The sequence below is a fragment of the Lynx rufus genome, unplaced genomic scaffold (assembly GCF_022079265.1).
Source record: "Lynx rufus isolate CCGP_SWC_20201006 ecotype Redwood Valley unplaced genomic scaffold, mLynRuf1.p SCAF_4, whole genome shotgun sequence".
NCBI lineage: Eukaryota > Metazoa > Chordata > Mammalia > Carnivora > Felidae > Lynx > Lynx rufus.
This window is the reverse complement of record NW_025814856.1, coordinates 141,785,124-141,799,211: the sequence shown is the minus strand read 5'-3', so window position 1 is coordinate 141,799,211 and position 14,088 is coordinate 141,785,124. Positions and strand designations below refer to the sequence as shown.

Here is a 14,088-nt window from a genome sequence, read left to right as displayed (position 1 = left end):
ACACACACACACACACACGTTCATATAAAGACTAAAATATACTAGCTCCGGTTTAAACACAACTTAAACATTCCAGTAATGAAGAAGAGTGCACTGATTTTATTCCTGGATCTGGTTTCTCAGCCAAATCAGAGTCAAATAAAGCAGTATGTTCCTGTTTATGTTAAGTGACATACATAATGTCTACTTACGATACTTCTCAATGGATTTCATAAGAGAAAAAAACTGTCCTAAGTTTCCTCTCTTCTCTAAGTGATTACAGGCCATACAATTCCCTTTAAACTCAATTATCTCGCAACCAACTGCTTTGATAACCTGCTAAAACCAGCAGGCATAGTGTTATCAGTGAGCCAGAAAAAGAGAAAACCCCAGAGCAGCCATCCAGCGTCTTCGTTTCTCTGCAGTCAGCTCCTTCGTATCCCTGATAACAGTGACAGGAAAATTTCTCCTCCATCACTTCCAGGTCTGTATCAGATGCTTTTCCTTTCACGGTAAATTCTCCATCCTCGGAGGCTTCTATGTGGTAATTTGCAGGGTTCAAGTGAAGGTAATCCGGAGAGTTCCATATCTTCCTTATGCATCTCCCGTTACTCTGGCAGAGGTGAAGGCTGCATACCTCAGCAGCTCTGGTCACGTTGACTATGTAGCTCCCTAAGTCAGAGCTCACATACTGCTTCACCTTTGTACAGTTACCCTAGAAATGTAGAAACAAATGGGTTTAGTGTTCTTTCTGGCACCAGGAGGGTTAGAACATCTATGCCCACGAGGCAGTTCTTTGGACTCGAGTGACACCTAACAAACATCTTGGCGCCAGTGGTTGATCTCTTAGGCTCAGGTGCTGTAACACAGGGGATCTAGATCAGAAAAGATGAAAGGTCCAAGGGGCAGGAGATGGAACATTTGTTACACTAGGGGCTAAGCAACTGAACTTGCAAATGGGCCCCAGGGTCAGCATATAATGACCTTGCCTGCTTCCAACTTACATCTTCTTTTTCTCCCTCTAGCTCCCAAGTTAATGCATGTGAAAAAAAAGAACAAACCTAAATTAGAAATCATGCCACAGCTGCTGTCCTCTGGCCACCTTTTGGGTGTTGTGGTACCTTTCATGGTTGTGTAGGAACCTGAATCCTCATATTCTACAGATTTATTGTCAACCTGTAGCTTCCTGGATTTTCCTGTTAATTATGCTCAAATATCAACTGCCCTGGGTTCTAGACTTCTAGAATTTGTGTATACAATTCAAACACAAGAAAGCTTAGAAGGATGACTAGATCATTTTTTTGTGGTTCCATTACGTGTTCTAAACAGAGACCACCTGGTTTATGCACTTCCTGCATTAAACTTCCTGAGGAAGTGCTTCTCGTGAGTCACATGGGCTGGAGGAGAACTATCACACCTGGAGAGTCAGGAATTCCTTCTCCCCATTTCTACCTAATTCTCCTATTGGACAGAGGAGACCTAACCTTATATTATCACAGCTTCATGAAAGATATCTTGGCAGCAACAAGCTGAGCCTTTGAAATTCTAAGAATAATATCAGAGCATCATGAACTTGCAAAAAATTCAATTTAACAAAGTTTTGAGGATACAAGGATTACAATTCCAGGAAAATGTATCACACTATAGAGATATAAACAAACAACATCTGGAAATACAGAAGAGATTGTGACTAATGTGAATTGGGGAAAACTAGGAAGACTTCTTCGAGTAAGTAATATGTGAAGTGGGAGAAATTTGAAGAGACATATAAATCTCATTTTAAACGCTCTTAATTTTTAGCTAATTTCCCCATAGAGGACAAATACATTCAATGTGGAGATTAAAAAGATACCATCTGTTCCTTCTTCTCAAAATAGGATATAGCACATTTAATAGTAGTTAAATGGAAGGGCTTCGGAGTCAAACTCTGGTTAATGCCAGCTTCACCATTAACTAGCCTAACTAGATGTTACTCTAGTTGGATTTCCTCTCTTGTGTCTTCCTCTATAAATGAGGATGGTAGGCCGTACCTCATAAGGGTTATTATGACCAGTAAGTAACTAAGTCCAAAACAAAGAGCATTTAGCACAATCGTAGCCTATAATGAATGGTCAAAAAATGTCAGTATTCTGATTACTATCTTAACAAATGTTAATAATATTATTGAGCACCTTCTACGTGTTGGGCACCGATTTGGACTTTAATTCTAAAGCTGGTTTATTGTGGGAGCCAGGAGAGTTCCAACTGGAGTTAGCTCTAGAAGAAAAGAACAAATACTTTAAATAATATTAACTATGCCTTTGAGGTACTGCCTTACCTCAGATGAAGTTAAGTTCATGTCTCCCCAGATAACAATGCCCGCAGCTCCCAAGGCAGCACTTTCTCCGATAGTATTGATTAGATCTTGCTAGATTGAAGAGAGTAGAGTTTATTATTCATTTGGATATAAAACAGCATGCCAGGGATTAGGGTTAGAGGCTGAGTTCATTATAATAGGATGATTTTCCACTCTTTTTAAGACTTTATTTTTAAGTAATTTCTACACCCGTGGGGCTCGAATTCACAACCCTGAGATCAAGGGTTGCACACTTCACCAACTGAGCCAGCCAAGCATCCTTATTCTCCACTTTCTTAGAGTAACACACATATTGAATGAACCAAGGCTCAAAAATTACACTCCATAATCATATGGAAAAACATTAAATATTTTTGAAGATCTTGTATTTTGCCAAACAAGATATTATTTTGATGACAATCAGCCTGTATGTAAATAGCCACCAGAAGCTGTTTAATCGAAGTCATCTAGGGGCACATGCACACAAACCAGCCTTATGTACATGACCCAGAGTGTTACAAAAGTGTTTGCTTCTCTAAATGTGAAGAATACCTCACCTTCCTTTTGGCTAAATTCTCTTTCCAGTGTGCAACGCCCCCCCCCCCCACCTTCCTAAGAACTTCCCCCCTGCAGTGACTCAGAGGGGTTTTGTGTCACTTGGATCCCAAGGCCAGGCAAAGTAACATAAGGGCTGATTTGGTCCAGCCCTTATATTTGGTCTCTGAAATTATTTGTGTATCATTTCAAAGTATCTGATTTAATGGGCCTTATTTGTGATTCATCTAGTCGTGGTCAAATTGCCAGCCTTTTTCTCAATATGGTTAAGGTAAACAAAAATAGAATCTCACCAGGGGTATTTGGGTTTTGTAGTCCTAAAAGATTATTGTTTTAGTGTTTAAAGATTAACATGAAGCAAGGCCATTTCAGAAGGCAATTAGGATTTAAAGGTATGAAGTTGTGTTACGGGAACTGGTCTGGATCACCCGGCAGAAGAACCAAGCGGCACTCAGAGATCTTGGAAGGCAGGAGGAGGTTTATTTTACACTGGTGGGCTCAGAGGAGATCATTCTCCAGACGTTCGAGCCCAGAACATCAACAGAGGGGACAATTTACCATGTTACTTCCGCATTCCTCATTAGTAGTAATTTGGTGCCTGAGGCAAACAGGGTGGGAACAAGAACCTGGAAGAGAAGTCTTCAGGCAGGGACTGAAATTTCCTCATCAGTCCTGTTGGCCATCATATAACAGATTTTCCCCTAACAGTTGTTTTTCTAATTTAAGTTCCTATGGTAGGCTTCCTAAATAAAGTTACTGAATTATAGTATACTCTCCCACTGTTTAAGCTACTAAGCATTCAGGGGTGCCTGGGTGGCTCCGTCAGTTAGGCATCCAACTCTTGATTTTGGCGTGGGTCATGATCTCACAGTTCATGAGTTCAAGCCCCGTGTGGTCGAGCTCTGTGCTGAGAGTGCAGACCCTGTCATTCTCTGTCTCTGTCTCAAAATAAATAAATAAACTTTAAAAAACAAAAAAAGATACTAAGCATCCACCTTTTACTCCAAGGATGAATTTCCACCAGTTATATGCTGGAAAATGTAACTGGATGATTTGGTGGGGAATAAAACCAGAACTTTATAATTGAATTTTACCTGGGGCATTTTATATTAATATCGACACTTGAGAGAGAAATCTTATCTGACACTTTTATAGTCCACTCAAATTAAAGTCTTTACAATCTCATTTTTTTAAGTTTTTTTTTTCTGGAAATCTTCAAAAAAGGAAGAGATTTTGGTTTGAACTAATTTCTCTTTCAGGCTCACATCTGTTTCCATTTCTGTGACCACAGTGTCTGCTGAATAGGTCAGACCTGACATAACAAGAAAGGAAGGAGTTTCATGAGGCTTTAATGAGTTAGCGGAAGTGAAATGGTTTTGAAGATTATCTATGATATGATGACTATGGGACAGAGCAGGAGCCAGCCATGTGGTGCCCAGAAGGAGTACTCTACTGGGTCCGTGTCCATTGCCTCCTTTGGCAAAGATATAATGGAGTAGGACTCCTCCCTCCACTCACTTTGAATGCAGTGAAGCCATATTCACAGGATGTAATCAGAGGGGCCAAAATCTCCCAATGGCCTTCCATGAATTCCTGTTACATGTATGTTACACCCTTTCCAGGTGTCTTAGTTCTTGACTCTTCCGGTTTTTTTCAGTCTTTGTTCTCTTTGTTTTTAAGTTTTGGAGGTTTCTATTGAGATATCCTTTGGCTCAGAGAGTCTTTCCCCAGCCATGTGAAGTCTACTAAATAAACTCGTCAAAGACATTCTTCATTTCTATTACAGTGTTTTTGATCTCTAGCATTTCTTTTTGATTCTTCCTTAGAATTTCCATCTCTGTGCTTACATTGCCCACCTTTTTTTGCATGCTCTCTACCTTATCCATTAGAGCCCTTTGCATATTCATTACAGTTGATTTAAGTTTCCAGTCTGATAATTCCAACATCCCTGCCATAGCTGAGTCTGGTTCTGATGCTTGCTCTGTCTCTTCGAATTCTGTTTTTGCCTTTTAGAATGTCTTGTAGCTTTTTTTTTTTTTTTTTTTGATGGCTAGACATGATTTAATCTTTTCTTGATAGGCAAATAGCTCATAAAAGGAACTGCTATAAGTAGGCACTTAGTAATGTGCTAGTAAGATGTAGGGGGAATGGAAGGGTTCTATAGTCCTATGATTAAGTCTCAGTCTTTTAGTGAGCCTTTGCCTCTGGACTGTGAAACTCACAAGCTGATCAGTTATGTTTCCCCCTTCTCAGGTAGGATGGGGTTAGAGCAGGGCATTTACCTTCTCCCTAGTGGAAGACTAGAGCCAACTAGAGTTGAGTATTTCCCTTCCCCTAGCTCACTTAGTCTCTGGTAAGTCCCCAGGGGGTTTGGCTCTGGTTAAAATAGTTTCTCCTGAGGGCAGACCTTGTTAACAAGAATAAAAGGCTCTGGGGCAGCTGGGTGGCTCAGTCAGTTAAGCATCCATCTCTTGATTTCAGCTCAGGTCATGATCTCACAGTTCCTGAGATCAAGCCCCATGTCAGCAAGGAGCCTACTTCGGATTCTCTCTCTGCCTGTCCCCTGCTCTCTGTCTCCCTCAAAATAAATTTTAAAAAACTTACAGCAACAACAAAAAAGAACAAAAGGCTCTCAAGTATTCAAAATGGTTCTTTTCCTCCTCCTCCCTACCAGATGCATGAGATTTCACTGTGAGTACCTGATAAGCTTTTGGAGGTAGAACTCACAAAAGTATATCCCCCCTACGCATGACTGAGTCCCCTGGACTTCACACTGAGCCTCCAGCAATTCGTCAATTATAGTTCTGAAAGGGCGGGCCTACGCGGCCCACTCCATCTTGTTCTGTGTCCTTCACCTTGACCACACCTCCTCCCCTTGAGTAACCCCCCCCCACCTGCCTAACAGGACTCGGACCCTTCCCCAGCCAATCGGCTGAGGCCACGGCCATTACCTCACCAACTGCCCCTAGGCCCCAATAAAACCTTTGTCCTTTTGAAACTCGCTCTCTCTCCTTGGTATCTCACCGCTGCGTCCGTGCAGGTAGGGGATTGAACTTGAGCTAGCTCGAATAAAGGCTCTCTTGCTTTTACATCAGACTCGGCTCCCTGGTGGTCTTTGGGGATCAGGAATCTCTGGGCATAACAGTTCAGGTTTCCCAACTCTGGCAGCGGTCCCCACTGAGGTTTCTGACCTAATAAGCTGTGATTCTCTATGCTCACCTACCTGCCTAACTTTGAGGGCAGCAGTTGGCTCTGTGTCCTCACTTCTCTTTGAATCTAAGAGGGGTTGATTTTTCAGTTTGTTTTGCTTTTTACTTTTTAGGATGGAGTGGCAACGTCCAAGCTTCTTACCATGCTGAGCTGGAAACCCCAAATCTCCCATGAATTCCTTTGGGTTAAAGCATTGTTATCAGAGGAAAGAGGGAGACGCAGCATTTACATTTCGTAATGATAGTTATTGATCCATACTCAGCAAGTAAGGAAGCTGCAGGTGTTTGTGGTGAAACCCACACCTTCCCAAGTTGATTATCAGTTGGGAATGTTAGTTTCTTCCCAATGTGTCCTTTAGCATCATTATCAGAGTAGAGTTTATTGGAAGGGATTCAAAATGGCACGTCTTCATGCACATGTTGACTGGAGATGAGGAGTCAATGGCAGATATTAATGCAAATTTGTCTACCAAATTAGCCCACTGTCACCTAGCTGAGAGCAGGGTGTTGAATGAATCACAGAGCAGCTATGTTTGGGGACCAAAAGAGCAAGGACACTTTTCAGTGAGGGAAGTCACAGGTAAGATGCCTCTGGGAATAGACAGCACGTGAGAGCATGAGCCACATGAGGGATGTCATACAAAAGAAGAAATAAGACAATAGTGCATGATGTAACAGCAACAAATCTTCCAGGTCCTAGTGTTTTCTCCATACTCGGGTTTCACTGACTGATGCTCAGCACAGTGCATGTAAGGAAGGTGCCCACTGTGGGGAACTGGAACATCACTAACGAGCTTCCCTTGGTGCACCAGCAGAGGGAAGGTTAATTAATTTTAGAGAAAAACATCTTTAAATCTATTAGTCAAGAAAAGTCCTTTCATTATTTTTTAAAACATAGCATCAAGTTATATTTAGGTTGTGTAGATGTGAGTAGCATAGACAATCTTTGATGTGAAATAAGGTGTTAACTGCCCCTATGTCATCCCATCAAGCAATGGCTGCTGACAGATTCCATTCCTACATATTCCCTTTCCGAGTTTTAGGCTCCAGTACCTGTTCAAAAGTGACAGCTATACCACATATATTTTTGTAGTGCCTCACATTTTCATATACAATGTTCTCATTTGATTTTTCATAATACTCCTGATAGGTAGGTAGGGCAGGTAATACTGTCCCATTTTATAGATTAAAACAATGAGGCACTGAGGTCTGACAGCTTAAGAAATTTGCTACTTATTGATAAATTGTTTTTCTAATCCTAACCATAGTCAAACCTTGGTTTGCAAGCATAATTCTCTCCAGAAACATGCTTGTAATCCAAAGCACTTGTATATCAAACCCTCCAGAGAGATGAAGGTTATTGGGTAGGACGACTTGCACCATCACTAATGGATGTTGACTATAGTTTAGTATTAATAAATTCTTGCCATATGTTCTATTTAATGTAACTGGAAATAAGGCAGCAGAGGAAATGGTCTCTATCTGCAGGTAGCCTGATCTAGAATGAAGCAAAGCATTCCTAAGCTTACTCTTGAACGGAAAAGCAAAGAACTGTCCATAGGTACATTGAACTGACAAAAAATACACCAGTGCCAGTTGTGGGCACCTTCCAACGTTCTGAAAAATCACTGATTTCTGCCAAACAACGCAGCCTGTGACCGACCATCGGAGCATGGGAAATGACTGCCCACATCCCTGCAGAGAGAGAGAGAGACAGAGAGAGAGAGAGAGACCCATTGGCTCAGTTGTGATCATATGAAGTTGGGCATCATGTACTACTCGTATGGCAAGACATCACTCATTTATCAAGTTAAAATTTATTAGAAAAGTTTGCTTGTCTTGCGGAACACTCACAGAACAAGTTACTCACAATCCGAGGTTTTACTGTATATGTGTGTGTACACATGTACAAACACACACATACACACACACACTCTAAAGTGCGGATATCTAGGTGCCTGGCTGGTTCAGTCAGTGGAACATACAACTCTTGATCTCAGGGTTTTAAGTTCGAGCCCTACAGTGGGTATAAAGATTACTTAAAACTAAAATATCTTTGGGGTGCCTGGGTGGCTTGGTCTGTTAAGTGTCTGACTTCAGCTCAGGTCATAATCTCATGGTTCATGGTTTCGAGCCCCAAATCAGGCTCTCCGTTGTCAGCACGGAGCCCACTTTGGGTCCTCTGCCCCCTCTCTCTCTGCCCCTTCCCCACTCATTCTCTCTCTCGCGCTCTCTCAAAAATAAATAAATAATCTTAAAAAGAATACAGTGCAGATATCTTTGAAAGGATTGGACATGGAAGCCATTATTAGTCACTTATGATTTGGTATAAATGAATATCAGGTTTTTTAAAAATTTGTGGGCAGGGGCGCCTGGGTGGCTCGGTCGGTTAAGCGTCCGACTTCGGCTCAGGTCATGATCTCACAGTCCGTGAGTTCGAGCCCCTCGTCGGGCTCTGTGCTGACAGCTCGGAGCCTGGAGCCTGTTTCAGATTCTGTGTCTCCCTCTCTCTCTGACCCTCCCCCGTTCATGCTCTGTCTCTCTCTGTCTTAAAAATAAATAAACGTTAAAAAAAATTTTTTTTTTTTAAATTTTGTGGGCAGAATTTTTATGGAGAATACAGTAAAATGGTGGGTAAATTGAGGGTTTAAAACATTTGGAAATACCTTGCCATTCCGAAAGTTTTCAGAATGATACAGAATGAGTCCTGGGACTGCCAAAGAGAACTGTTGTTAGATGAGACCCTAACTGTTGTTCCTTCTTTACTTAGAACAAGTATTTCTGAGGCTATGACTACTCAAGGAAACTTATCTAGGTTTACAGACTGTGCAGAATGTACCAATAGTCTAAACTAATCTTTTGAAATGAACACTTTGTCCCTTAAAGTTTGTTGTTTCTTCCAAAAGTGAATTTATTATCACTAAAGATAGAAACTTGTTTGAGCCAAATATAGAAAAGGAAACGAAGTTTCATAGAAGAAAGTAGTATTTAAGCTCCAGGGTCAAGACTATTTTGTAAAGATCTAGATAACTTTGTAAACCTACCAGGCAGTACTGATTTCCTATCATTCTTGATCATTTGTTGCTGACTTTTCTGGGAAGTACAAATATCAGTTCACAATAGAGACTTTTTTTCCCTTACTCGTCTCATTAATGGCATCCAAGGCATAGCATCTACCAAATCCTGATACATCGCGTCTTTTCCTCCTCTGAGGATTAAGCTGTACTCTCTAAAGGCACCATACATGCCTAGTGGTCATGCTAAAGCCCTCACCTGGGTATGTCCTGAGCCTCCTCCTTTAGAGGTCTCACACTCAGAACATCTTTATATCTTAATACACGCTGGTGAATTGAAACTTGTAATGGTGGGAAAGGAAGAAGTGTGATAAACTCATAGTACCCAGTAATATCTTAAAATACCCATGTGAAAGCCTGAACAAGTCTCCAGTTTTCTTATCATAGAAAATTTACACATAATTGCCCAAGTCCAACCGTTAGAGTGGCATCCACTTTTAGATTTTTATCTCTAGAAGTTTCCATTTGAGTAACTACAGTAGCAAAGAGAGAAAAAGGGAGAGAAATTGGGCTGAAAATTCATCTATTTTAAAAGTTACCCTTATGGTTTGTGGGTAATGATGAGGTTTTTGGGGGGGGGGTGACAGTGCGGTCCGGAGCCGACGACCAAGAATGAATTCTTGAAGATGTCTTTGGTACAGAAAAGTGTTTTATTAAAGCACAGCGACAGGACCCATGGGCAGAAAGAGTTGCTGCCCCGGGGCCATGAGGAGAGACTGGTTATATACTATGGAATTGGGGGTGGGGGGAAGTCCTGGGGAAGTTTCCAGTGAGATTTTCATATGCTAAAGAAGATTCCCAAGATACTGGAGGCCTAGCTATTGTCAAGCTAAGGTTGTTTTTCCCTCTAGGAAAGCATTAGCATTAAGACAGCAGGGAGTTCATGGAGAAACGTTTTACTCTGCCAGCCTCAAGTATTTGTCAATGGGCTGCAGATTATAAGGAAATTTAGTTCTATCTGCCATTTCCTCCTGCCTGTGTTTCCCACATCACTATGGAGGGGTGATGGAGACTTAGGTCCTGCAGACTATGAGCTCTATCAGTTAACCCTTTGTTTTCCCCCTTTCCTTTGTTCTTGGGCAGCCAGGAGTCCCTGAGGACTATCACACATCTCCCACCTGAATGGGGGGGTGGGGTGGGGGGGTGGGGGGGGGCTAAATCTGTAGAGCCACCTATTTTTGCAGATTCACCCTTAAGCCTCTTGAAAAAACTTTTTTTAGTTTAAAAAATTATTAATTATGGTAAACAGACACATATAAAATTTATAACCCAAACCATTTCTAAGGGTACAATTCAGTAGTGTTACATATATTCGCATTGTTGTGCCTCACACCTTTTATGAAAACTGGTATTATACATGAAAAGAAAAACTTTTTTTTTCTCTTGACATTAGATGGTGAGGCCAGAAGCAAGAATTCTTCCAATTACACTTCCACGTGTGTGAGCAAAGTATTCCATTTTATTTTTTTAACGTTTATTCATTTTTTGAGAGACAGAGTGTGAGTGGGGGAAGGGGCAGAGAGAGCTGGAGACAGAGAATCTGAAGCAGGTTCCAGGCTCTGAGCTGTCAGCACAGAGCCCCACACGGGGCTCGAACTCACGAACTGCGAGATCATGACCTGAGCCGAAGTTGGACACTCAACCGACTGAGCCACCCAGGCACCCCTATTTATTTTTGAGAGAGAGAGAGACAGAGTGTGAGTGGGGGGAGGGGCAGAGAGAGTCGGAGACCTAGAGAATCTGAAGCAGGCTCCAGGCTCCAAGATGTCAGCACAGAGCCTGAAGCCAGGCTCAAACTCACAAACCGGGAGATCATGACCTGAGCCAAAGTCGGACACTTAACCAACTGAGCCACCCAGGCGCCCCAAATTATTCCATTTTAAAACATCCTCTCTGATTTCCCAGCCTGTTTGCCACCAGCCGTTTCAATAAAGGCCAATAGCGAGGGATGGTCATCAAAGCTGGGGAGGAGGCAATAATAGTTGTTATCACCTTTAAACCTTCCCTCCATACTGTGTTCCTTAAAAGAATAATTCTAAATAAGATCATTAAAATTCAGTTTGCATAAGTAAAGAGTCTAAGAGGATGGCTAGTCAAAGAAAGAATTAGGCTCCTTTCTAAAAGACCACTAATTGGGAATTCTTCAGTGAACATAATTAACAAAAGAAATGTTTCTTTTAGAGTTAGGGAGGAAATCCCCCCCCATCCTCAGCAAGGGGTGTCTTACCTTAGAAAGAAAAAATAAAGGTTCCTCCCTGTAGCCTAGCCTTGTGTAAACGAACACAGGCAGAGCGTAATCGTGGGATGTCATGGTGGAGATCCTCATGGATTCGTGCACCCGAAATTGCGAGAAGCGCAAAATGTTTTCGTTGTCTCCGAGAGATTTTCTGACACCAATAGAAGGATACAAAGCAGCACTGCTATTCCAGAGCCAAGAGAGCTCATTGTTTCTCAACACTTCCTCTTCCGGGCATGACCCAGTATAATTCGGGGCATAAACATTATAATTGTGGCAATCAGGATATAAATAATAACCCCATAGGCCCTTGGGTCTACTCTTCATTCCCAATTCGATGGTTTCCTTCATGAAAGCTTTTGCACTTTCTTCAAATGTTGCTTTGGCTAAATATTCAATATCAGTAGTTGATACATTCTCTTGCATATCAGAAATCAGCTTTCTTGACTTCTGTCTGTAGACGTCTTTTGTGTTCCAGTTACGGGCCCACTGGGGTCGCCAATATTCCCAGTCGATAACAGCAAGTCCACTGAAATCTTCAGCAGGGATGTAATAATTAATATCTTGGTCAGCTTTCTCTAGATGTACTTGCAAACTTATGTTCTGAGGGAGACCCCCATTAATGGGAACCCCCTGTGATGTATACCATGGATAGTATCCCAATCTGTTGACGTAAAATATGGTGACATTTTGTCCCCTGGCCTTGGCCAGTGGGCTTCCAATCACCTGAAACATTTTCAAATTTAGTCTTATATTGTATTTTATCAAACACTGATCCGTTGGAGCATTCCAAGCAGCTATAAAAGGTTTCCTTTGATAAATTGGAAGTCGGGCAGGTTTTAGAGAAGAGATAGACTTCAGAATAAAGAATATGAGCAGCCATGATGTGAGATGTATTGGTTGAACAACACAAAACCTTAATTGTCCTTCAGATAATACTTTCATGATAAGATAAAACCTTATCTTCCGCCTTAAGGTACTGTGGAAGACCTGTAGGGAGAAGTAATTTTCTATTAGTGATAATTTTGAGGAAAAAGACTCAAATACTAGGTGGATATTATTAGATTTTAAAGAGGACTATACATAAATTGAGATACAGAAGCAAGTGTAGTGACTGAGTTTCCATTCAGGGGCAAGCAATGCAATTCAATAAAAATTCATGGAACTTCAGACCCTATGCCCAGAATACAAAGTGAATAAGATGTGGTTATTAACTTGTGGTTGCTCTTGAGAAAGCTTATGATCAAATAAAAATGTAAAATTATACCCATTATCATTTTTGAAAAGTCATCAAATCCTAGGCACTAAGCTTAAGTACTTTATAAAATATTCATCTCATTTAATCTTATAATAACTTTTTTTTTTTTTTTTTAATTTTTGAGACAGAGAGAGACAGAGCTTGAACGGGGGAGGGGCAGAGAGAGAGGGAGACACAGAATCGGAAACAGGCTCCAGGCTCCGAGCCATCAGCCCAGAGCCTGATGTGGGGCTCGAACTCCCGGACCGCGAGATCGTGACCTGGCTGAAGTCGGACGCTTAACCGACTGCGCCACCCAGGCGCCCCTCTTATAATAACTTTGTATTATCTCACTAAGCCAAAAATGTTGAGATGCTTTCCCAGCCTTCCTTGCAGCTAGGGTGCTGATATGAAATCGCAGTCAGGATCCATCCTACTCTGGACTTTGAATTGAGATCTTGGGAATCAAAGAGCCTGAAAGGTGGTGGGGCCAGAAATTCCGGCGTCCATAAATGGCAGGGCCTCTCAGGGGCATTCAGAGCCTGATATCCATGGTGTTGGTGTTAAGTGGCAGGATTGTCCCTATGGGACAGCACTTCTCTGCTCAAGTCAGTGAGGTTTTGTTTTGGTTCGTTACAACCAGGAAGTCTGGCTGACGGAGGTTTTTTTCCATGGAATCTGTGGCTTTTGAGTATTTCCGTCCGCAAAGCGGTGTGCTGCATATTGTATGTAATTATCATTTTTAGCCGCTAGATGTCACCAGCTAAACCGTATAGCATTTGTGAGACCTAGGACACTGAGGCAAGCCAAAATTTAAAATAATTTATGAAAAATAGAAAACCTGAACAGACCAGTTACTAAAATAATGTGCAAAACTTTATTCAAAGACGTTTAAGAAGTGCTAAGTAAATGGATATAAACAAAATATCAGTTTGGGGGCACCTAGGTATCTCAGTCAGTTGAGCTACCTGACTTTTGGCTCAGGGCAAGATCTCGCAGTTGGTGGGTTCGAGCCTCTCATCAGGATCCCTGTTGTCAGTGCAAAGCCCACCTCAGATCCCCTGACCCTCTCTTTCCCTGCGCCTCCCCCACTCACACTGTCTCTCTCAAAAATAAAAAATAAACATTAAAATATGTGTGTACATATATGTATATACATATAAGTTTTTAAGAATTATGGAGGTATTTTCTTCATCTGTGAATTGAATAAATATGTGTTCCTCCACAACACGAAGATGGATAAGATTGCTTATCTTAGTAACTTGAAATATGTCACACTGAAGTATAAATTATTATTTGAAGAGAACAGTATTTTCAAGAGGATATAATTTTATGCATACAACAAGAATCGTGGTCCTTTAAAATGTCCCTTTTCTTTGATTTTTTATTCTGCCTTAGGATAAGAAAAATGGATTTACTTGCATAGGTGTTCATTAATAGGGGAGAAAAAAGCTTTTATTTAA

The 14,088-nt window shown here is 41.4% G+C and overlaps 1 protein-coding gene across 1 annotated transcript; it reads right to left on the bottom strand.

Annotated features, from left to right (window-relative positions):
• Positions 1–283: 283 nt before the first annotated feature.
• On the bottom strand, positions 284–12,333 carry LOC124523195 (hyaluronidase-4). Its single transcript, XM_047095038.1, has 3 exons — positions 11,380–12,333; positions 2,297–2,386; positions 284–694 (listed from the first exon to the last, which is right to left on the bottom strand). The coding sequence occupies exons 1-3, from the start codon at positions 12,331–12,333 to the stop codon at positions 284–286; spliced, it is 1,455 nt and encodes a 484-aa protein (XP_046950994.1).
• Between the last annotated feature and the right edge of the window lie 1,755 nt (positions 12,334–14,088).